General features: G+C 36.5%; 4 protein-coding genes across 6 annotated transcripts; 2 read left to right on the forward strand and 2 right to left on the reverse strand.

Moving 5' to 3' along the window:
* Positions 1-279: 279 nt before the first annotated feature.
* Positions 280-3807, reverse strand: LOC149009342 (NADH dehydrogenase [ubiquinone] 1 beta subcomplex subunit 10-B-like). Its single transcript, XM_089163940.1, has 3 exons — positions 3464-3807; positions 3303-3342; positions 280-375 (listed from the first exon to the last, which is right to left on the reverse strand). Exons 1-2 carry the CDS (start codon positions 3747-3749, stop codon positions 3320-3322), a joined length of 309 nt encoding a protein of 102 aa, XP_089020066.1. The 5' UTR covers positions 3750-3807; the 3' UTR covers positions 280-375; positions 3303-3319.
* A 1053-nt stretch (positions 3808-4860) lies between these two features.
* Positions 4861-9650, reverse strand: LOC149009343 (topoisomerase I damage affected-like protein). 2 transcript variants are annotated; one of them, XM_089164323.1, is made up of 2 exons: positions 8561-9650; positions 4861-5620 (listed from the first exon to the last, which is right to left on the reverse strand). In XM_089164323.1, the coding sequence occupies exon 1, from the start codon at positions 9489-9491 to the stop codon at positions 8565-8567; it is 927 nt and encodes a 308-aa protein (XP_089020449.1). In that variant the 5' UTR covers positions 9492-9650; the 3' UTR covers positions 4861-5620; positions 8561-8564. The 2 variants fall into 2 exon arrangements, with proteins under 2 accessions (XP_089020449.1, XP_089020448.1); XM_089164322.1 differs by having other exon boundaries at positions 4862-5624.
* Positions 9651-12642: 2992 nt separating this feature from the next.
* On the forward strand, positions 12643-20417 carry LOC149009344 (aldehyde dehydrogenase family 3 member H1-like). 2 transcript variants are annotated; one of them, XM_089161859.1, is made up of 12 exons: positions 12644-12861; positions 14234-14362; positions 14531-14801; positions 15972-16040; positions 16158-16254; positions 17313-17519; positions 18360-18475; positions 18610-18714; positions 18810-18982; positions 19112-19202; positions 19335-19484; positions 19876-20417. In XM_089161859.1, the coding sequence occupies exons 1-12, from the start codon at positions 12818-12820 to the stop codon at positions 20107-20109; spliced, it is 1686 nt and encodes a 561-aa protein (XP_089017985.1). In that variant the 5' UTR covers positions 12644-12817; the 3' UTR covers positions 20110-20417. The 2 variants fall into 2 exon arrangements, with proteins under 2 accessions (XP_089017986.1, XP_089017985.1); XM_089161860.1 differs by lacking the exons at positions 19112-19202; positions 19335-19484; positions 19876-20417 and having other exon boundaries at positions 12643-12861; positions 18810-18986.
* A 787-nt stretch (positions 20418-21204) lies between these two features.
* LOC149009345 (large ribosomal subunit protein P2B-like) lies at positions 21205-24526 on the forward strand. Its single transcript, XM_089163610.1, has 5 exons — positions 21205-21343; positions 21486-21524; positions 22888-22977; positions 23575-23810; positions 24240-24526. The coding sequence occupies exons 3-5, from the start codon at positions 22890-22892 to the stop codon at positions 24264-24266; spliced, it is 351 nt and encodes a 116-aa protein (XP_089019736.1). The 5' UTR covers positions 21205-21343; positions 21486-21524; positions 22888-22889; the 3' UTR covers positions 24267-24526.
* Positions 24527-24728: the final 202 nt, after the last annotated feature.

Raw genomic sequence — 24728 nt, forward strand, 5'->3', positions numbered from 1 at the left:
TCAAAATGCAAACAAACAAAGCAAAAAACAAATTGAATGAAATTTAGAATTTAAAATAAAAACCTATTCAAGAAGAGTTCTACAGTGTTATAGTGAGGCAGAAGAAATTTATTCCATCATCTTTAAGTTTCTGTCACCCACTTTTTCAATCCACAAAGGTGGAGTCCTGGAAGCCAACAAGTGACAAGCTACACGTTGGAAACCAAAATAACAAGCTATGCATGTAATAGGAAAGAAAAGGGAAAATATGGAACCAAACAGTTTTAACAGGGTAACAGGATATCAATGTGTATTTAATCAAATTTGGCATAGCAACCACATGGAGACTGGAGTTCTCATCTCAGACTTGAATAATTCCCTCATGATTCCAATCACCTGTAAGAAGAGAAAATCCTGTCAATATTATTCTTTCTTTATCACATCTCATCCTTTAGACCACAGTGTTCAGGCGTGCGCAGGATGAAAGTTAACCAGACTATACAACAACAAAAAAGAAAAAAAGAAAAAGTTAGAAGATATACATAGTAAACAAAAATATGTTTGAAGAAAATCTCAGGGGCAACACGGATAATATATGTAGCAGATAACTTGGGAATGAAAGGGGGGGGGGTGTCGATTGATGTTCATGCACATAAAACCCTAACAACAGATGTTACTACTCTTTCTTTCTTCTTTCTCTCCACCCTTTTTTAGCAGTGTGGGGAAGGGTTACAGAATTCACCTTCATGGTTCCTACATTACCATCCAGTGCAGTCTATAATTTGTTAAAAACAATTTTAGTTTCATCAGTCAAGGATAGAGAAGTCAACCAACAGACGAGGATCAAAAGAATGGCAAAATTTCCAGAACTCAGAAAAGTTTTCACCAGGCAAAATCCAGAGCTCAAAAAGCTGGATAATCTATGTCGAGTGGTCCTTTTAAGAGTCTGTAATAATGCTGAAAAGATCAATAAGACCCAAGGGAAGGATCTGCAGGATCTTTAATTTCCTCCTTGGATTAAGAAACCTCGAGCTTGGCTAGGCAACTGATATTTTTTAAGATAAGGTTCCAAGATTTGTATCACTATGATCAAACATGTAACCGCCACTTAATCAAGCTCAACACAATTCTAAAACATAGTTTGATGACTATCCACCAACACAGCAAGTGAAGGTCAAGGTACTGATCGTATGAGAATTATTAGGTCACATAGTAGATCAGAACTTTATTGCCTCAATTTCCAGCAAACCTGATGTCACTACTGAAAAAGAGTTTACTAATGCACAAATTGAACTTGAATCTCAACTGCAGGCTAGAATGAAATAGCTTTCGATGATCTTCAAGAATGAATTAAAGAAATAAGATTGCAGAATTTGGACTACTCACTGCAAGGATTTGATTGTGCTCACTACAATCGCTTGCCTTGAATCATCATTCATCACAAGGGAAGATGCAAACTCACCACTAGCCAAGCAACTTCAACAATGGAAATTTGGATCTCAATTGCCCCACCCCTTATTTATAACAACAAAATAACAGCTTTAACAAGACAAGGAAACCCCCAAACTATGTCCCCTTCCATCCATTATCATAACTCTTAAAGGAAAAACAAGATCATGTATACCTGAACCATTGAACCACCAGTTCAGCCAGTAATAAAAAGAAAAGAAAAACAAGCAAAACTAAAAAAATTGGGACCTGGAAAACATTAAGCCTATCTAGAATAGCACTAGGCCATGCTAGGCCTAGTTCTTCTAGGACTTCCTATGCTGATAAGTCTTCATTACAGCACCAGGTGCATATCCATCAACATAAATCTGAACGAATCTTACCATTGTTTTAACTGCACAAGGGCAAACATCTTTTTTTTTAAAGTAATTATTTTCATTAATAAACCTAAATGACACAAGAGAGGCCCCATGCAGCATTCATTTGAATCCATCCATCTATTATCCAATATGTTAGAAAACCTTCCAATGGGTACTTGAACACTGACCTCTCAACTTTTCCACATGGTACATACCATGTGGCAAAGCAAAAAAGAAAGAAGCAAACCAGTAGTACAAGGATCACAGGTGGGAATTATTCCACTAAAATTAGACAGCAAATAAAAGCTAAATGAACCTTTAGCCAACTTATATGGTCTGGTTATCATTGAACCTTTTAAGGAAGTGATGGCATTACATAGCTGAGTGATCAAGGTTGAAGGGTAAAATGAGTTTACGCTGAATACAGCAACTGACTTTGGAATGAACATTAAAAAGGTAGCAATGTCATTTCTTGCAGTAGGCACAGCCAGACACCAAGGTGGCTCAAAGGTGACAAGCATATAATGTGAAATTCAGTTACTGGATTGGTTGAATAGATTGGGCTAGTCACCCAGGTTTGTTTTTCAACAGATGCTTGAGTTGTTGTAAGGTAGAAAACTAACTCATGATGGTTTACTTGTTTTGTGATAGATGGTTGAGAAGCACACTTTTCTTTGAAGGGTAGATCAATAGCAAGTGAATTATCCTTCTTGCACTTGAAGAGTCCAGGTGCAGTGTTCTTTCAAGTCAGTCCAACTGATAACCTTATCACAAAGGAAGAAACCCGGTTTTATGGAATCACAAGAACATGTCATGTCCCTGAGTCTCATGCAGCTTGAGTGTTTGACCATAAGGAATGTGGAGAAATGTTTCTGGTTGAAAGATAATTCATTTCTCATTAAGAGCATTATGGAAATTAGGGCAGTCAACAGAACAAGAGGTAACTACTTGCCAGCATAAGATCATGGAGGACAACAAGATTTTGGGGGCTAAGACAGCAGATTGTTTGATACTTCCGCTCAGAATATCCACTATGGTAAGCCATTTTCTTCTTTCACAACAAAGCCCATTGATCCACAAGAATATTGCCCTCCCCCCCCCCTTCTTTTTGTTGTTGGGAGGATAGCCCCATATCTCCAAACAGCGGGAAAATGAGGAAAATTGATTTCGGTCATCATTCAGACGAACGAACGGTAGAATAAGGTGAGGGAAAAGATTTAGAAATTATCTAGACACAAAACAAACGAAACCAAAGTTCATCTCCTATACAGTCAGAAAATCACTAGCCTTGATCACAGAGCCACGAATAGTTTCAAATTCGAGTTCGCATTACCGCAGTTGGAGAAGCAAAAAGCAGGATATACAAAAGGTCCAATCAAGAAAGTATACTCTACGGAGTCAACGTCAATAAGCTCATTAAAGCATCAAATTTTCAGAATAAATCCCTAATTCCTTGTAGAAACAAAGTTACTGAAACCATTTGCACAGAACTAACAAAATTTATGCAGAACTTACCTCAAATACAACTAGAATCAATCAAACAAATCCTTGGGACCTGAAAACAAAAATAAAGCCCATCCAATAAATGGATTAGATTTGATTCTATAATTAAGAAGAAGCAAGAAAAAGAACCCCAAAATGAAGGAAAGATGAAAATTTGTTGAAAGAATTGATACCGTGAAGGTTAGGTGGGCGACCGTCTTTACCCCAACCAATGCCACGGGTGGACTCAAGGTACTGGGTAACGAGGTGACGGCATTTCTGGAGATGGTTGATGCCTTCGACGCGATAGCACCACTTCACCTTCTCACGCAAAATCTTTGCTGTCTCGATATCGATCCACTTCTCTCTGACCAGATGCTCCCTCATCTCGAGCATCGCCACCGGATCCTTGTATGGATTCGCTGGGTCGAAGTCATCTGGAGGACTTTCGTCGAACACTACTCCTCCCTTCCGAACCATTTTTTCTCTCTGTGCTTTCCCTGCGCCCTTCACTTTCCCAGAGTAAATAACTGGTTCGTGGACTTTCTCAGACTATCATATATGATATAGCATAGATTGGCTCATAGACCCTAGTTCAAGTATACAACCTCGTCCCAACAACTTACGGTCTAGAAAGAACAATTATGAGAAAAATAAAATTTCAAAAAGATCCAAAACTAATTGGCAAAAAATACAAGCACAGTGCTAAAAATAAATTGAATTTATAAAAATAAACCCGAAATGTTTTTTAATTTTTACAACGGTTAGCAAATTTTATTAATTACGGGTAAATAATTTCATAATTTCTATATTGCCCTTTAACATCTTATAACTTTAGAACGATAGAATTCTAAGTTTCATCCTTTTCCATGAGTGTTCTCTTCTTTTATTTGTCATTTTATATCATAATAAGATATAGTATGACACAACTAAAGTATATTTGTCGTTTCTTTTAACTAATTAATGTTTCTAATAGAAAAAAATTTAATAGTGACTTGAGGGTGAAAACATGTAACCTAGGATAGTAAAATTTGATAACATAGAAAAATATTTTTTTTTCTTCTTTTTGGAATTGAAGTTCACCCATGCCAACTTATGTGTTCCTTAACTACATCCTCAAGGGATAATTGTACATATAATTCAAATATAAGGCATAACTTCACCTATAACCTCAAGAGGAGAAACCATCAATCCTTCGAGATTGGTGGAAATAGGTTCAACATGGAAAGAATGTCATGAAAACATTGGGATCCAATTGTCCAATCACCTCCAACTTGTTTATCTCCTACCCTAAATGGACATAAAGGACAACAGAGATGCAGAAGCTTGAGCTGAGCAGGCTCAAGTTGAAATAGAAAGGCAATGGAGATGTCACAGTTTAAGAGGAAATGTTAATATGTTCAAGTTCAGTGCTTTGAACGGCTCAACCTAAACTCAAGTAATGAATATTGGAGAAGGCAGGAAAGATACAGAAAGGTTGTTATGCGAATATTGGGGCTTCTGTAATTTTTCCAGAGACACCCAACAGCTCTCAACATCAATTTTCTACCCATCAGGAAGAAATGGAAACCTATACAGACAATCTGATCCCACATTCCCATCAAAATAACCTCCTCAATTAGCAGTACATATTAAGTATTGCATGCTTCATCCATGAATTATTAATCCATTCCTGTTTGTCCCGAAAGAACCTGCTCAGCTGCAATCATTAAATATGTTAATCTACGAGTTTATGAGAAATAAATAGCTTCCAGTCCCAGCAAAGTGGTTCAATGGTGTTTACACAAGTCCAGGAATGCAAAGTATGCATGTGAACAAGGAGCCATCCATAGAAAATAAGAGCACTCACATAGAATAACATGTAGAATATCCTACAATGATGAATAATCTATAGCTCTGTTTGGGATCAATTCAACTTTGTTAATTTGATAATTCAGGAAAGTCAAGATGAAAGCCTCTCTACAGACGCATCATGCCTGTTAATATTGAACATCATACGCCAAATGTTGGGGCTAAACAACTGATTTGATGAACGTATTGAGTTACAGATGGAGTCCCCTATAGGAATGAAAAACAATGCTCTTCCTTCATGACTTCTTCAGCTAGTGAGCGTCCCTTCAACTTTGCCATGGTTGAAAGCACTCTGACCTCCATTCCTTGGACGGGGATCTGAAGGTCACTGCTCATTTAGAGATGATCAGCCATGGCATTCAAATTCCAATCTTACTTCATTTGACAAGTTAGTAAGGTCTCAAAAGATCACCATCAAATCCTTTCTGGATTGCCAAGTGCCTGTTGGTTAGTTGTTGTATTCTAATAACATACTGTAACCATGAATTTCTTGAAGATGTCTGTCTGCACAAAGGAAGAAATGCACATGATGTGTAAGTAATGGACTGCTCAATGGCCTAAAAAGCAACACAAAACAGAAGATGCATAGAAAGCCAGAGTTCCACCAGCTCTAGAAGGACAAACAATAGAAACACACAAAATTTACTCAAGCCAAAGTTGATAGGAAAAATGAAAATAATTGTAAAAAACATTATTTTGAAGCAAGCCATATTATTATTATTATTATTATTATTATTATTTTACTATTCGTAGTATTTTCTATTTTGTTCTGAGTCCTACAGGGATCTTCCATGGTAGGCAAAGCTTAAGTTTGCTTTGGATTCGAAGTTTCCGATTCCTGACATCATTAAGTTGTACAACCTCGAACCTAAACCACCACCTGAAACCCCCCTCCCCCACACATCCCCCAGAAAAAGGCCATCCTCCACCAAATAGGGCCAATAATGATCAGTAGAGGTCTTTATTTTTGGTTGCTTGAAAGCCAGAAAGAAGTCTGGTGGTTTTTCTGCATATAAGATGGAATGTGAGATAGTAGTCTGCATAAACAATATGTACATCATCAGACAAAGATTGGCTCTCTTGATTTTTCCCTTGTCCTATGCTGTTTGTCCACTTTAAATAACACGAGGTTTTGTCATTTTCATAGTGCAATAGCATAAATACAAGCTATCTCTTTGCCAAGCTGTTTTACATTTAACAAGTTTGGATAGGTGACAATTTAATGCATTAAAAACAGCTATAAGATTGGCAGGTACTCTTTTTGGGTGGGGCCGGCGATCCTCTTAAGAGCTATAAGATGTGGTCTAGATTTTTATACATGTGAGTTTTGTGGGGGCCCAATGCAGGAGCATGATTATGACCATTCAGTCCTACTGCAGAGAGGTTCCTATTTCAACTCCTTGTACATTACTTCGATCCACAATCAGATTGAAAAGAAGAGGGAAGAGAGATATGAACACAACAAAGACGGACTGTTAGATATTGCTGAATGGGGAAAGAGTAGTATGAAATACCATCAAGGAAAGGAGAAAGAAAGGGATCATACCTGAGAGAGAAAGTAAGAATGGGAGAGAATGAACAAGAGAAAGTACACCCAACAGGAGGCTCATGCAACACCATACAGTAACTCAGCCAGATTTCGATTCATTCAATTATTTGAGAATGAACTTCATTGCCTGAGGTACTTGCAAGTTTAGAGAAGATAAAGCCTCCTACAAAAAGCAACTACTATCAAACTACGAGATTTACTCAACATGAAAACTACTCAAATAAGGAAACTAGAATAATGGTGTAATCTCTTAGTTGATCTACCTAAATTAAATTCCAAACTATCCCTAATGCAGAAATAAGTCTCCACCACTTCCTACTTGACTTGGACTTCCACAGAGAGTCATGCTGGTCCAACCACAACAGTGCTACTGCATCAACTATCCAATTTCCCTCCACCATAACTTGGTCTTATCCTCCCATTTAACAAACTTTAACCCATATGTAAGAGATTACAGTTCAACATAGAGCCTAATCTTCTTCCCATGGACTGAGAAGGCCCCAATAACAGACCCATCCCATATTTTACGAGTTCCAACCATTTTCTGAACAAACAGGATTTCCAAAGAATATTCATCAAAATTCAGTTCAGCTATTTCTTCCAAGAGAACTGCCATAGAGTTCCAACTATGTCCATCCATGTGTCACTAGAATAGAACAAGGATCTCCAGCACTTGTACAAAGAAAGTAATTAAGTAGGGAACCCCTCATCTCTTTTTGAGTTGGTGGAGAATAACACAATTAGTTTCTTGGATTAGAAAATAAGCACATAAATGTATACCTTAACCCTTCCCTGAGATTTTATAAATCTATATATTTGTTTGATATTCGAGAATGTGGGTAAAGAGTATAACAGATGAATGCAAATGGACACCCAGATTATGTGATGGGGGAATTCATGGATCCCATAGATGCCAAACAAGTAACATGTCACCACTCACTAAAAGAATTAAAACCGCTTATTAAAATCTTTGAGAGAACTCCAAATCTGGGAGTTTAGGATCAATTAGTAGGATCCCACAAGTGTGAGAACAGGCCCTTAAAGGCTACGTTATATGATCAACCTCTATCCTGAGGGAGCTCACTGAATACCTTGTCACAGTCAGTACCAGAGTAGGAAAATGCAGGCGGATGATTTTATCCAAGTATCGTCTGTCTTCAGGGATGACTTCCACATTGTGCGATTCATGTAATTCCCCCTCTTCCCGTTATGTTCCTATACTGCCTTCAATTAAAACAAAGGGTAGGATAGCTTGACAGGAGCAGATAATGGGAACTGAAGTTTCCATCAGCTGCCTTAAAACTTCATATGGGTTTTCTGTAACAGTTTTTGAATTTGAGAAAATTAGCACAACATTTATATCCACACCGAGCATATCAGAACTGATCTAGAAGTAGCTCTAATGCATGACAAACAAAGGGAAAATTGTTTGAGGTGGCATTGTCATGGTTAAAAAGGCCTTCAGATGCTCCACCATAGGAGTGATTTGATACAGATCTATGCAACTAAAAGAACAAGCAGCAGATCCAGGTAACAGGTGAGTTTGAAGAATACTTGATCTCTCTTTTGCTTTGGACACCCCAGACCAACAACCCGCATACACCCTGTCCCCTCAACTCGACTACAACTCTGCCCAATTCTAAAGAAATCTCAACCATAGTCATAATCCTGACTAGATCTGAAAAATATGTTTTTTTATTGCTTCTCACTTGACTGACTAATTCTATGAATCAACAAAAGGGTCAAGCAAACAGGGAAAAGATTTTCCTACACATCCTGCTCTCGCAGAAATATTTAACAAAATCAAAAGTTTCTGAGTAAGTTTAGTAACATTCCAAGAAAACACAAAATTTCCCAAACCCATCAGGAAGGAAATCAACAAGGAACTCACCCGTTCACGCAAGATAGAAGAGGTCATCAGTCATCAGAATTATGTACTGCAAAATCCTTAAAGGAGCATTCCTGAAATCTAACGAAGGCAACCTCAGCTCTCTAATTCTGAACTCCCCAGGTAAAGGTTCACCACCTCCATTCGACTGCGATGCCCTGAACTTATTAGAATCAATCTTTCTGAAGAGATAAACGGACTTGACACCACTAAAGATTCCATCACCGGAAACTAGAGATGGTTTGTTCTTGGTCTTGAACAGAGTCCAACCCATTCCAGTTATGGCTTTGCAAAACCCATCCATGCTGTCTATACGATCACCACTCAGTCGGGAATACAAAGAAAGCGAAGAACAGTCCCAGTGACTGGTACTATCGACTTCAGCGTTGCTATTACTGTTAAAGCTGCAAAAAGCGAGCTTAAAGAGGCCTTTGGAGAGGCCAACAAAACTGCGAAGCTGAGCAGTTGAAGCAGTTGTTAGGGAAGGAAAAGGGAGAGGAATGGCATCTCCTGAGAACGGCCAAGATGAAGATGATGATGACCATAAAGATGGTATAGATGGTGATGATGAAGAAGATGAAGACGACGAGGAGGACCCAGATGATGGCCATGAAAAAATGACATGAGACAGAGATGGGCTAGGGTATAAATCCATGCCCATGTCTCTAGCAATGGTGGCTAATCTGTATGTGTCCCTGACAACCTCTCTGGTTGGGAGGAAGATGAGTAAAGGGGTTTTTGTTTTGTTTCCACCATTAATGGTGCTACTCTCTCTTCTTCTGCTGTTGCTTCTTTGACGACGATGGGTAGGAATTTCATGGTTCTGAACATCTACATCATCGTCCGAATGATCACGAAGATTTGGGTTCACTAAAAGAGGATTGTTAATGGTTTCCCCTAAAACCAGAGAGCGTAACAGCTTTAGTGGGAGCATCTTTGCTTTACCCTGTCTCTTTCTCTTTCTCTTTCTCTTTCTCTTTCTCTCTGAGTCTCTCTTCTATCAAATCAAAGCGATTCTGTTCAATCGGTATCGGTAGATACTCTGGGCAAATAGTGGATTTCTGCAAACTGTTAAAAGAAGAAAAGGATTAAGATTAGGTTCAGCACTTCAAAGTTCATCTGAATCCCTGAAACTGAAGGCATGTTTCAAAGGTCGAACCATTAGATGGTGGAGCCCAACGGTCCAGACCGGTACGAACCGGACAATAAACCACATTCGTACTTGAATAATAAATTAGGATTGGTCAAAAGGATAGAGTAAAATCTTCACTTTTGTTTTTTTTAACGGAAGATGTTGTATTTAACTTTTGACCATGGACAACATAGAAAAGCTTGTTCAAGAAATTACAGGAGGAAGCTTGACTTGATAATAAAAGGGTAAACCTGATACCCAAGGTTACTCCTATTTTTATATTTTTAGACAGTAAATCATTTTTGTGCTGTTTTTATGTATTTTCACTATTTTTAGGTGGTGAAATAACCCAAGTTTGACCAAACCTTGTTAAATTAATTTTATTAAAAAAATTAGAGTATTTTTCATCTGGACCCCTGAGGTTTGGTTTATGTCATTTTTAGTCCAAAAAAATTGAAACTTTGCATCTGCCTCCCCTGTAGTATAGAAGAAGTTAATTTAAGGACAAATTATCACTTTTATAACGAATTTGTCCTTTTTCATTTTTTTTCATTTTTTATTTTTTTACATTTGAAGGGTTTAAAGTTTATTAATTTACAAAATCAGACCCTCTTTCATTACCTGATTCCCAAATCCCTGGTTCTACGGCTTCTAAATCTTTATTTTCCAAATCTTAGTTGAAGATTAGGAAATGAAAATTAATGGTGGAACGTAATCTCCAACTAGTTGAGAGCGAGAGAGAGAGGGGAAGAGAGGGGAACCAGAACATAGAAGAGTGTAACCAATAGGATAGTTTGAAATCGACTGAGAAAAGCATCTACAACGAAAGCTCCAAACAGAAGAAGCATGTGAGACACCCCTGTCCAGCGTATTAACGTTTACTGCCGCCGTCACCATCGACTCTTGAAGCGGTCCCGTGAGGTAAGTAATCTGGTTGGAACTAATTCCATTACAAGAAAACCTCTATGCGATCTCAACTCTTAAGAAATCTATAAAATAAATTTTCATTAATCGAAGATTCCTAATCACTCGATTGATCGAAACGAAACAAAGAAATAGAAAGAAAGATAAAGGAAGTGAAATTAATTAACACTTACCGATGATGAAAAGGGTAGATCTCCATTGGCCTGTTTCAGATCTAATAGCCGATTGACCTCTGTAATCGACTGAACCTTTACCGGTTTATGATAAATCAAAAGAATGATCCATTGCTGATGAACTAAGTTAAATCTGTTTCCAAGGAGAAAAAAAAAACCTTATTAATCATTTTTCAATTGATCGAAACAAAACAAAGAAAGAGAAGGAAAGAGAAACGAAACAAAGAAAGAGAAAGAAAGAGAAAGGAAATGAAATGAATCAACACTTATGATGATGAAAACGGCAAATACCCATCGGCCTGTTTCGGATGCAATCGCCGGTTGACCTCTGTAATCGATTGAACATTTAACCACTTCTGATGACAGAGAAGAACCAGAGATTTGGGAATCGGGTAATAGAGGAAGGTCTGATTTTGTAAATTAATAACTTTTAATCCCGTAAAATGTAAAAACAAAAAATTTAAATTAAGAAAAAAAAAAGGGGCAAATTCGTCATAGAAGTGATAATTTATCCTTAAATTGACTTTTACCATACTACAGGGGAGGTAGATGCAAAGTTTCAGGTTTTTTGGACTAAAAATGACATACACTAAACCTCAGGGGTCCAGATGAAAATTACCAAAAAAATTAAATTAAACTAACATAGGGTTGGAGTTGGATTGACGGAAGGGCCAAATCCTATTAGCACCCATATTTTGTAACCCAAGCCTGCCTTTTTGGTCGAAAAAATCGAACTAGGATTACACCAAACTAAGGACAGGTTTGGGTCGAGTTGGGTTAACAAGGTTTTACTGATACTCCCACAACCCCCACCCCCACCCAAAAAAAAAAAAAAAAAAATGTACTAAAACCCCCAATTTATAATTTAATATATAGTTTTTTATTTTTCCTTAATCTTTTTTCATGGGTGAAATATAAACATTTGCCCCCAACTCTCTTTTGTTAATACCATTAATTGGGCACTTGATTGAAGAAAATGTTCAATAAGAAAGATAATGGATAGAAAATTCATTATGTTCTATCATTTTTTGTTTGTTTTAGTGTCCGAGGTTCATCTGAGCCAGCTTGCATACTTGATTACATCAATAAAGTGAGCTTTATCATTTGCAATGTCGAATCCATGGCCTCTCGACTGAAGAAGTATGAACTTACCACTCTACCAACCTGCATTGGCTATTATATTATATCATTCTGTGTGAAATGTCAACACTTAGCTCCTCCCAATATTAAAATCTTGACTCTACCTAACATGTAGGATTATACAAGAGAACAAAATGAATGATACGTGAAATAAACTTTGAGTTTTTATAATTTTAAAATAAAAATTTATGTTTTAATGTAAAAAAAGACAAGAATGCCATCTTCTCTAAGAGAAGTTTTTTTTTTTCTTTTGTGTTTCTTAAAATGTGCCAAACTGTTAGGTGGTTTAAAAACTACAGAAAGAGACAAGAACAAGGCCAAAGCCCAAATATATACGAGATTTTTATCCAACCCATTTTCTTATGTATATGTATCACATATTCATAAGTCATATCGAAAAATTGTAATTAAATTTAAAAAAAAATCTGGTAAACGTAACCTCAACTTTTGTTATGGTTCATTTTATTGTCAAAACTGTATTGGATAAGATTCCAATATACATGCATGTTTTTGGCTTTTTTATGTTCTAATAAATCTTTGGGAAAAAAAAACAAAAAAAAAAAAAACAAAACAGAAATACATCGTTGATTGATTGGGTTATGTTTGGGAACTAATCTATTTGCATACCAAACCGATTCAAACCGAGTCGGAATCAGATCGAAGGAAGGATAGACCGTACCGTGTAGTCACGCAGTTCACTCCTTTTTTGTCATGTGGATTTTAAGCACAGACGCGTTTCTATGTCTTCTATCTACTTTTCTCTTCTCTTCTCGTTGGGCAAGAAAAGTTGTTTAATCATTCTTTTCCTCTTTTTCTCACTGTTTCATCCTCTCGGTTCGCCATCGCAATCTCTCTTCGACGGAGCTTTCTCAACTAAAAATTTCCAAGGCCATGAGCTGCGCAGCAGGTATTAAGCTTGTTCGTGATTGCAGCAGGTACATCATCATCATCATCTCATCTCATATCTTCTCTTCTTATCTGTTCCATTGAAGACTTCAATTAATGTCTCTTCGTCCTTTTACATTTCTACTCTCTCATAAAGATAAAGATAAAGAAAATCATGGAGTTTCAGAAACTAGTGTCTCTGCAGCAGGCCCTACTCTTCCTTCCTTTTTAATCATTAACGAGTTTCCCAGCCGTTCATATGCTTCATTTATGATTTATCTGATCTGAAAACTGGTTCTTGAAATCCCCTCTATGATTTTTCCTTTTTTGGTAAAATTTTATATTTGAAAAATCTGGGTATCTTTTATCAACAAATGGGCTGAAATGAATCAGGCCCATTACTTCTAAATACATAATGGGCTTCATGATGGCTCCAAGTTGGGAAGAGAAAACTTGATCTGGGTCTACATTTATTCATATAGCATGGGTAGTGTATCTTTATTTCCTCCATCACTTTAGTATTAATTGAATTTATTTGTCCTGTCCCTGAATTTATATTCAAATTATTATTATTTGATGCATCGACACTAATTGCTAGATCTGAATTCATTGACAAGTGGGTCAGAAGATCATTTGATGGGCTTGTAGTGGTGGATTAAATAAAATTTTTTTTCCTTGCGATTTGAAGTCCTGGCTTTCCATGGTGAAATCAATTCATAAGTTGCGTTGAAATTAAATGTGGTGATGGGTTTAATTGGGAGTTCTGGTTGAGCAACTTAATGCACTATAGTGTGAATGGCCTCTCACCAGTGTCAGATCAATAGGAGGTTGCGAGCAATACCACATGGGATGGGTCGGTGGGTGGATTTGAATGGAACGAAGTGGTTATTTCATCTTTCAATGCCTTAGTGTAGGGTCATTCAACTTATAATCAATCACTCGACACTTATCGTACTTTGTGGATGGGTTTCTGGCACTCTTGTTATGTAAATTGTAAACATAGTAAGTCCAAGAAAGTATCGGGTTTGAACTTATATCCCCTCTTATATAGGGTTCCTAAAGAATGGATACCCACGAATGGATTGAAAGTGATAGACATAAACATAGTCAATGAACAAGTTGTGTCAGGACTTGTTTGTATTTATAATATTTACTCAAAAAAAATATAAGATTTCTGATAAGAGATCTAAGAGTTCAAATTTCTTCAAAACTACTCCTGTAAATTATAAATTATAACTCTTCAGTTTTTTATTTTTTTATTTTCTTATCCTTTTTATTTTGCTCAAGAACGGAATCTACAATTTATTTATTTTTTGTTAAGATAATTTGTTTGTTTTCATGTTATATCACTATATGACTATATGTGATGTTTGGCTTTCTTACTTCTTACCCCTTTAAAAAAATGTTATGTGGTGTTTAAAGCCTCGGCTTCGCACATGGTGGTGGATGGGCAAGTGATGGAAACCGCCAAAATAAGAAATCAATCCAAACGTTCCCTCCACAAAAGCTTCTTTCATTCGGGCGCACCGCGACGAAATCTTCATTTTTGAGGTCCGTTTCCAACACTAACCACTCTTTCTATTTTATTTCCTTTTTTGTCCCTTACCTCTACAAAATGAAATCACTGTTCACCACGAATGCTTACATGTTCTCTCTCTGTTTCTAACCTCTCTGCTTCGTTGCCAATTGCATCTTCTTCTTCTTCTTCTGCATCTCCAGATACTCAGCTAGAGCTCAAGCCCAATCTCTTTCTCTCATGGCGGACGAGAAGCTGTTTAGTAAGAATGAGGAGAAGTTTGATAGAGATGCAGCTGCATCATTAGTGAAACAACTCAGAGGTACGTTCTACTCTGGTAAGACGAAGAGCTACGAGTGGAGAGTTGCACAGATAAAGAGTATCTTGAGAATGCTAGTCGAAAAGGAGCGAGACATCATCGATGCTCTCCACAAGGATCTCTCCAAGCCTGAGTCCGAAGCTTATGTCGCCGAGGTCGTAATACTTGCATTTCTCTGTTTTAAATCAATGATTTCAATTTCTACTCTTTTTCCGTATAGGTGTTGCTTGCTTCTCTTCATGTTTCATTGTTCCATGCATGGTGTTGAGTTGAAATTCAGTTTTTTTCAGTTCTTTTGTTGCTCTAATAATAATTATGATTAGTGATAATAAGTTTAACGCTGTGGCAGAGCATTGGTTTCAACTCGACTTTATGGAATAATGCTGGAGAGAAGAGATCGTATAGAGTTTTGATATTTTCTCAGATTTCAGGAAACTCATCATTTGATGTCAACAAATAAAAGATAAGTGATCCGGTCATGATCACTTTACATCCGTATATGAAAAACTAGGAGTTGATATATACAACAAATTCTGAAGTTGTTTTGAAAACGTTTAGATATGCAGAGTGAGAAATTTAGTAGGTGTGATTGTTGATGTTAGTGTGTTTGGCGGAGAAGTCATTAACTATAGAATGCTGTTTAATGCATGCTTGGATTTAATCTATTCCAATTTTGATTGCACGAATTGTTGTTACCGAGTATTGACTGTTCAAATGGAAAAATAGGTGTACTGAAATCCCCTGTGTGCCAGAATGTTGGACAAGAGCAGTCACTATAGAGGATAAGGCGTAGTTGCTATGATAATTTGTTGACTCCTCAGAATGAGGAACAAAATTAGCTTTTGCAATTTTGATTGGTTGTTAGACATTGTGATTTACTTTCTACCATCAATAATGGAGGGGATTTCAACTTTTTGAGTGCTTCAAGTGCCATTTTTCAAAATAAAAAAATAAAAAAATAAATGGTATCTTGGATTAAGCATTTAGCAAGATTCTTCTAATACATTTCCCTCCCCCATCTGTGGGACAATTTACTGGTTAATTACCTAGTTCTGAATCAAAATTTGCAGTATTTCCTGGTGAACTTTTCTGCCCAATCAGGATTTAATCCAGATTTGCAATATCATGCTTCGATACTAATAGATGGGTATACAAAACAGGAGGTTCTGGGGTTCTGAAGTTTTAGTCATGGGGCCTTCTTTAACAGACATCCATCACTGATTCACATCTATAGGCTTGCTTCTCTTATCTTTGTCTCTTAGTGGTTTTTATGTTGCTAATTTTCATTTATTTTTTCTGTCTATCCCTCATTGGTTGCTTTACAGGTTTCTCTATTAAAGTCCTCGTGTAATCATATACTTGAAGAATTAAAACATTGGATGAAGCCCGAAAAGGTAGTTTATTAGTTCATTCTTCCATGTTGAATCAATTACAAACCATGCCATTTTGTTTGTCCTTGTCATCATAATAGATAACTACCTCCAACTGCAACCTTTTTGGCATTTCTGCAGGCCCAGACGTCATTTACGACCTTCCCATCATCTGCTGAGATTGTGCCAGAGCCATTTGGTGTTGTTTTGATCATTTCACCTTGGAACTATCCTTTTTGTATGTCACTTTCTTATTCCTTACATCGGTGATGTCATTATTTTGTTCATCCAACATTTTTCCTTTTACAACTTGTATGTCAATATGGAATTATGCTCCTAGATATGATAATTCCTAGCTTAATGTTGTATGAGGTTCTGCTATAGTCATCGATTTTACCTAGAAGCAAGTAAGCAACATGGTTTCGTCTTACAGTACTACTCTTTTAATAATCAATTGCATTAGTCTAATTTTTCTTATTCGCAGCATGGGATCTCATTTCTTTCGGATACAAGTAGAACCATAATTCTTCCTCTTTCCTTTTCCTAGACATTGAGTGCCCCACTGAATTTAAATGGCAATCTTGAGCTTTAATCCTAAAAGAGCATATGGCACATTAGTTTTTCTTTCAAGTTTAAAATTATCATAAGTTTCTTTCACTTTCCTTGTTGTTCTATTTGTATTGGTAATCTTTCCTATTATGTTAAATTAAAAAAGAAAAACACATTTGTGACAAATAAACATTTTATTTGTCTTAAATTGACATCTAATATCTCATAGCATTAGGATTTGTAAGGGAAGAGGTTACCAGCATCTCTGTTGTTGAAGAAAGCAGTGCTTGGTCTTCCTTTGTCTGCTACCTTTGAATAATAACCTTCTGAAGCAAAAGCCAATATTGAGGTAGAAAGTAGATGATGATGTTGTCTTACACCTGCAGTTTTATCATTACAGTTGAATTAGTCATACCTTTTCAACTTCCTGAGCTATGCAGATTTAGTACTCCTTGAACCCTTTCAAGCACCAGCCATATGGCTACAGATTGCAAACAAGATTATTCAAACAAAAAAACCCCCAGCCCCCATCCGCCCAAAAAATAAAAAAATGATTCATTGAAATTAAAAAAAAATGAAAACTCAAAAACTTTTTCATTTTCCTCTTCTAGTCATGCTTGAGGATAAAGTCAACTGATCAATTTATCATTGTGAAAAGTTCCAGCCAGGGTTTTCTTTCTTACTTCCCCTCCCCCTCTCCTTGATCTGACTATGCTGTACGTTTCTTTTGTGGGTCTTCCTTTTCAGTGTTAGCTATTGATCCAGTTATTGGTGCTATTGCATCTGGCAATTCAGTGGTCTTAAAACCATCAGAAATTGCTCCAGCAACATCCTCATTTCTTGGAAAGTATTTGGAAGAGTATTTGGACAGGTCTGCTGTAAGAGTTATTGAAGGGGCTGTCGATGAAACTACTGCACTGCTAGGGCAAAAGTGGGATAAAATATTGTATACAGGTTTATATCTATTCAATGATTATTTTCTTATTTTTCGGATATCCTTTGATATTGAATGGGTATAAACAAATTAATTTCATGGTGGTTTGGTATTTCAATTTTCTATTCCCCTTATCTCTAACAATGTTAGTTACTCTGTAACTATGTCATGTTCTCAAACAATACAAAATGTGCACCTTAAAATTTTTACTGGACAGGATTCATATTTAGTCACGAAATGTGTTATTCATTTGAAATATCTATTATAACTTGGGAGTTTTCCTTTTTATGTTTTTGGTTATCTTGTTGTTATTTGGTAAAAAGGAGAATTACATGTGATAAACCATTATGCTTTCATGTTCTCAGTAAAGGGAACCAGTAACACTTGGAACCAGTAACACTTGTAATCAGTGCTAATTCAGAAAAGGTCCTATAACAGTATCAGATACAAAAGAGATCAGTCAATACCTGTACAAGTTGATGGAGACTATATAACAACAGGGCTCACAGTTTGACTCAGTGTCCAAACTGTTAGCACTGGGGCATATGTATGCTGAAATATAGAAACCCGACAAGTATACTGCATATACCCTCGATCCGTCTATTTACACATAATCTTAGGCCAAAAGATTGTATGACTGCAATGCCCCTGCAGTAGCACTGTTTTCCAAACAATGCCAACAATCATCCTCAAGCTGAATCATATATGTCTCTTTCCCACCTTGAACCTCAAGTTACTGTGCTTGAGGAACTTTTTCCCCTTGTAAGCTGCTCACCTTTAACAGGTTGAAACTCTGAATCCAAACCAGGCAAAAACCTGGCAACTTGGAATTTGGCATGCTGATACCCCCACTTGTGCAGGCAATGGAAAAGTGGGTCGTATCATTATGACTGCTGCTGCAAAGCACCTCACACCTGTGGTCTTGGAGCTTGGAGGAAAATCTCCAGTTGTTGTTGATTCAAAGATCGACTTAATGGTAAAATGTTTTCTTTTGCCTTGACTACTAATGTAGTTTTTGTTGTGATTTGACTTTCTTCTTTTCCTCCCCCTTACATTTCCATATTTGTTATTCTTATTGTACTGATGTTGGATTGCCTGTACCATTCCAAGGTTGCGGCCAGACGGATAGTTGCAGGCAAGTGGGGATGCAATAATGGACAAACCTGCGTTGCTCCAGATTATATTATAACCACGAAAGCTTTTGCTCCTGTATTGGTATAACTATTTGCACTATATGAATTTTTGTTCCAATATATGCAATGAAGTCTGTCTAGGATCCTGTTATTGATGCCATTTATTTTTTACATCAGATTGAAGCTCTGAAAAATACATTAGAGGATTTTTTTGGGAAGGATCCACTGCAATCAAAGGATATTTCCCGCATTGTGAGTTCTAACCATTATACACGCTTATCCAAGTACTTAGTTGAAGATAAGGTTTCAAGTAAGATCATCCATGGTGGTCAAAAGGAAGAGAAACAGCTGTGAGTTCTGTTGTCCCATCATAGTTGTTTTTGTTGTTATTCCACTTTCACAGTCTCTAGGTTTGTTGGCTTGAGTTGCAGGGGACAAAAACTTGAGACCATAGCCAATTTTTTTCCTATGCCTTGCAGAAGAATTTCCCCGACCATCTTACTGGATGTTCCAGAAGACACTCAGATCATGAATGAGGAGATTTTTGGGCCCTTACTTCCTATTGTCACTGTTAGTAATTTTTTCCCCAGTATTTGTTATTAGTATTATGATAAAGCTAGTGCTGTTATCTTTTGGTTTGGTGCTGTGTGATATTGATAATGGTTGTTTCTTCCTTTCTTTTCCGACCATTTCTGGGAAAAGGTGGACAAAGTGGAAGATAGCTTTGAATTTATTAACTCAAGACCAAAGCCTCTAGCTGCATATCTCTTTACCAGTGATAAGAAGCTTCAGGAGGAGTTTGTGAAGACAATCTCTGCTGGAGGGATGCTTATCAACGACACGATTCTGCATGTGAGTAAAGCGTATATGAAAATAGAAGTTAGAAGTCTGTTGGTATGCCAAAATATTTGCAATTTGGGTTTGGGAGTAATGTTTCAATTATTCCCATATCTATGTTTGCTTCATCCAGTTAAAGATATTTTCTCTGTACGTTTTACTTACTATGGTTGGGTTCTAGCTAACAAACATGAGTTATGCCCATGAGGATTTGAAAAATCTAGGTGTGATGCATGGTTCCAAATATTTCAATCCTGATTTCAATAATTCTGAACAAAAAAAAAAAATTCTACTGAATCCAACCTAGTCTTGATTGATTGTAGCTGATGTGGACCAACTTGAATTGGAACTGGTAGAGACCAATCTGATGCCTGATCCTGAGTTTTTTCTGAATTTGATGATGCAGCTCACAAATCCCTCCTTGCCTTTTGGAGGAGTAGGTGAAAGTGGTACTGGTTCTTACCATGGTAAGTTCTCATTTGAAGCTTTTAGCCACAAAAAGGGAGTTATGTACCGAGCTTTTGCTGGAGATTCATCAATAAGATATCCACCATACACCCCAAAAAAACAGAGGTTGCTGAGGGCCGTTGTTGATGGCAACATATTTGGCATATTTATTGCTTTGCTTGGATGGGAATGAGCATCAATGTTATCTTCAACAAGCTTTAGTCTAAATTGTAGCATGGATTTCTTTTTTTTTTTTTTTTGAAAGGAGGGGAGGGAGGTTTAGTTGAATAACTTGAATCTAAATATTCAAATGTAAATAAAAGTTACTATAATATGATAAGTGGAAAGTATTGAAAGTATTATGCTCTTTTATGGGATGCTATCATAACCATCGCATTTGGATATGTTGTTATATTTCAAAAGTCAATTGCAAGGTTCTTTGAGTGTAAGTACTATCAATTTCAATCTCTTTTGAATTGTTTCGGATTGATATTGACTTGATTTCTGAATCCAATACCAAAGTTGTTGATCAGATTATCCATTTTAAACTAAAATCATTCATAACTTAGGAAGATTGCAAATTTTTGGATTGAAGAGCTGACTATAATTTTTTTCCTTTTTTCTTTTTCTGGATCAATTTCAACATTTCTGAAAAATCTAATTATTCTGGCATGGATCCTTGCACTTGATGATTTATATTGTGGGAATATGGTCCTAAAAGGTCGATTTAAGGGTTGATGTATGGGGAAAAAAACGTGGACATATAAATTTCTCCGTTATGATATGGATTAAGATAACTAATATAAATCCTATAGACCTAGGGTTTCGAGAATCAGGATCAGATCGGATCACAATCGATGGAAGCTGATCTTGATTCTAGTAAATCAGATTAGCTTGAATATTATTCTAAACAAACCCTCAATATCAATCTTGGTTGAACCGGATTAAACTGCAACCCGACCGATTTAAGTTTTGATTCCTTATGCATAAATATTATTGGATGCTTTGCACAAAAATATAATAATGACGAGGTGGTCGATCGATTCGATCCCCAAAAGACTGTTTTTCTGAACCGAAAAAAGTGAAGAACGGTTCGAGAACGTTCCAGGATTAATGCCTCGGAGAAACCGGCTCTTTGTCCATTGATTCGGAATCTTTTTCTTTTTTGTACAGTATCCATCATTATAAGGCGAAAAACAGTTTTTTTTTTTTGGGTTCTTTGTTAGGTCGGATATATATATATATATAAAAAAAAAAAAAAAAAAAAAACTTCTCATCACATGAACGATTAGGTTTAGGGTTTTTCACTGTTTTAAGTTACCACTAAAGCATTGAGGGAGAGAGAAGAGCTCTAGAGACCTTGTGTTCCTGATTTGGGCGGCTCGAGCCACCGCTGCAACGTCTGATCAATTGGGGATATCTCTGAGGTAATACCTTATTTATAAGGTCTAATATTGTTTATTCGATCTCTTCTCCTCCTGGTTCGTTAATCTTCTGCAATAGTAAGACTGGAACTAAATTATCTATTGTGAACATTGTATAAATTTCTGTTCGTGCGTACTTTTGCAGAAAGAGGGCGTTTTCGAACACCTGAACTTAGGAAATCAGGTAACCTATTTCCCCTCTTCTTACTCCTTTTAGATCGAGACATCTTGTTTGAGTTTCCTTTTCCCTTTCAATTGAGCTTTTCTTTAACGAATTGGTATGGATGTAATGTACGATGCTTGATGAGGTGATATGGGTTCGTAACGTTAGTTCAGATTTTCAAACCCGAAACGAGGTTGGTTATGGCTGTTGAGTATCTTGGATAAAAACTTAAGAAATGGTATGCATTCTTCCGGGGTATTGAGTTAAGGTGATGTAAAAAACTACCACACCAATGCGAACGATGGAAGTGCTGATAGGGCACTTCGTCTCTGACCCTTGCTCCATTATGAGCTTCGCTATCTGGTTAGTGTAACTAGGTTAACCTTAAGGTATTCCTTTTATGCTAAGCTGACTGGCAGTGTATCATTTGTGATTTTGAATTCACTGGCCAACAGCTTTGTAAATTTTCCTTCTTTTATCCAAATCCTGAACTGATGGTGTTCTCATAACCAATCTGACCGTTTTGCTAAACATAACCCAAATGGAAAAATTAAAAATCAATCTCTTGCTTGAGGGAAGAGAAGGGGGGGCAGGCTGAACCAAATTCGGCTTGCTTTACCCAGATTTTATCACAGATTTGGTGTGATGCTATTTTGGTTTCTGTTCAAAAATCAAATACCCATTCCATAATTTGGTTCGATTTGATTTGATGCGATGTTATTGATTTATTATAGTTGCAATTTGTATGGCTCTTGGAAGGTTTTGGTTTGACTTCCACTAAATGTTATGATTTTTATTTTTTAGTTTTTCAATTATGCTCTGTGATTAATGAAACAAACTATTAGCCTAACCTCTGTCATTTCTGTATCATGCAGAAATGATAATTTATTTATAAGATGAAATATGTACTACAAAATGTTAAAACTAGCATGGTTTTTTTTTTGGTGGTCTAGAAATAGTTCCCGGATTTTTTCAGCCAATTTTTTGAACAAATTATTGAATTTACCCAACTTGTTTTTCCCACTTTTTATTTTTTGCAGTCTAGATTTGTGATTCTGAAATAGACAACTATATTTTGTTGTTAAAATTGTTTGAATCATGGAGTTGCAACTATTGTCAGTTGTTGTTTAGTCACATTCATTAAGTTTTTCTTTTCTTATTTTTTTATTTAATATCCTCGTCACTGGAGTAAGACATCATTCAGTATTTTCCTTTTACATTTAATGCAAAATTGTGAAAGTATGTTCAAACCTTAACCTCAACCAATGAATTATAGTTGGTAAGAGATGATACATAAAATGGGTTACGAGACATTTTTAACCTTTCTAAGTGGTAGCTGGACTATGAAAGTCTAATTTAGACTAACTACTGTCTTCTTCAACAGCAATGAAGGTTGTTGCTGCATATTTGCTCGCTGTATTGGGTGGAAACTCCAGCCCTTCTGCGGATGACTTGAAAAATATCCTGGGATCAGGTAAACTTATAGGTTTTACTCAATTGTTTTTCTTTTTATTTTCTTTGATGAACTAATGGTGCAAGCTGCAGTGCTAGAGTGTCATGTGACCAACAGTTCATTGTTTTGGACGGTTGTTTAGGATACTTAACCAGCATATATTTGGTGTGTAGCACACCTGAGATATGGTGTTTCATATGTATGACCTATTTCGTGTTATTCTGTAATGTTTGCCAGAGGGTACTGAATTTTTCCCCCTTTTTTGGGTGAAACACAGGTTACTGATTAAATTTAACTGCATTTTGTAGATTTGGTCAATTAGTGATCATCATTGTTTCTCGGTTTTCAGTATTACAGACTGGATTTAAGAACAGTGTGTGGTGCATGATATGTTTGTCCAAATCCTTTATCTTTTTAATTTTTCACTATGGATTCTCCATTTCCTTTATTTTGGTCCCAATTCTGAGAATAGTGTTCTATATCTATTATCATATGTTTGAAAATCAATGTCAGTTTGTATATTATCTTGTTTTGAATACTTGGTGTGGCATTTTTCTTCCTTCAGAGAGAACATTTTCCTTTGGTTGTAATGGTGCTAAATGTTAATTGGATTTGCAGTTGGTGCTGATGCTGATGATGACAAAATTGAATTACTCCTCTCTCAAGTTGAGGGAAAAGACATTACAGAGCTTATTGCATCTGGAAGGGAGAAGTTGGCTTCAGTTCCTGCTGGTGGAGGTGGTGCAATTGCTGTAGCTGCTGGTGCTGGTGCTGGTGCCGGTGCTGGTCCTGCAGCCGCTGCAGAAGAACCAAAGAAGGAAGAGAAGGTTGAAGAGAAAGAGGAGTCTGATGATGTAAGTATTTGCATAAGATCCATTCAAAACCAAAATTTTCTTCAATATCCACTTCCCTGGTGCAGCACCAGATTTACCATCAAATTTTTTATGACTTTTAGCAATTCGACATATGATGCATACTTCTTTTCTTTTTTGAGTAACCACCATATGATGCATACTTGTGCCTCCAACTTAATAAAGTAAATACCTTGTTTCTTCTTTCTCTATTTCTTATACATGGAGGTGCTAGCCTATTACAAAGAAAACCCTCTGTGCTTTGATCACTTGCGACCCACTCAAGTGTTATTTATTTATTTTTTCCTCTCACCTAAATTAAAAAACCAATTGCTGTGAATCTCCTGCACAGGCTTTATAATGTCAATAAGTGACTTGACCTGCATACATATTTGTTCCTCTCTAATTATTTTTATTGTTTAATTGCTGCAGGACATGGGCTTCAGCCTTTTCGACTGAGGGGTTCTCTGCTGGTATTTATGTGGTGAAACCTTTTCATTCTCTGTTCAGCTACTGGTGAATTCTAGAAAATTTTGGGTTTACAGAGTAGACGTAACTGTGACTTTTGTTAGAATTTTTATTCCTTTATTTTCTCGTGATGCTATAAGACGCAAATATAATTGTCTTATTGTAGTTTTTTCATTTTTGGTAATCATTGTCTTATTGTAGTTGGATCAATTCAAAAATGAATTTCATTATCCGAAATTATTCTTCCTTTCTCTATTTATGAGTAGGAACCTAAGCTGTTGAGAAATGTACGCTTTTTATTACAAATTCATCCGCTGATTACCGTGCTGAACTTTTTCGTTTTCTTGATTATATTTCTGAAGTATAATCCAGTATGTATAGGAGAGATGGTTGTCAAAGAGGTGAGAGATGCAAAGGTTTTGTGAGGTAGTGGATCAGTTTATCCACCATTCT

This window comes from Hakea prostrata, chromosome 7 (genome assembly GCF_041222555.1).
Source record: "Hakea prostrata isolate BN-2017 chromosome 7, UWA_Hpros_2, whole genome shotgun sequence".
In the NCBI taxonomy this organism is placed as follows: Eukaryota; Viridiplantae; Streptophyta; class Magnoliopsida; order Proteales; family Proteaceae; genus Hakea; species Hakea prostrata.

Coding starts and splice junctions, on each gene's coding strand:
- LOC149009342 (XM_089163940.1), bottom strand. CDS start 3,749: ATGGTTCGGAAGGGAGGAGTAGTGTTCGACGAAAGTCCTCCAGATGAC. Junction 3,343..3,463: donor TCGCCCACCTAACCTTCACG/GTATCAATTCTT, acceptor TTTTGTTTTCAG/GTCCCAAGGATTTGTTTGAT.
- LOC149009343 (XM_089164323.1), bottom strand. CDS start 9,491: ATGCTCCCACTAAAGCTGTTACGCTCTCTGGTTTTAGGGGAAACCATT.
- LOC149009344 (XM_089161859.1), top strand. CDS start 12,818: ATGAGCTGCGCAGCAGGTATTAAGCTTGTTCGTGATTGCAGCAG. Junction 14,363..14,530: donor ACGAAATCTTCATTTTTGAG/GTCCGTTTCCAA, acceptor CTGCATCTCCAG/ATACTCAGCTAGAGCTCAAG. Junction 18,476..18,609: donor ATTCAAAGATCGACTTAATG/GTAAAATGTTTT, acceptor TACCATTCCAAG/GTTGCGGCCAGACGGATAGT.
- LOC149009345 (XM_089163610.1), top strand. CDS start 22,890: ATGAAGGTTGTTGCTGCATATTTGCTCGCTGTATTGGGTGGAAACTCC. Junction 22,978..23,574: donor GAAAAATATCCTGGGATCAG/GTAAACTTATAG, acceptor TTGGATTTGCAG/TTGGTGCTGATGCTGATGAT. Junction 23,811..24,239: donor AGAAAGAGGAGTCTGATGAT/GTAAGTATTTGC, acceptor TAATTGCTGCAG/GACATGGGCTTCAGCCTTTT.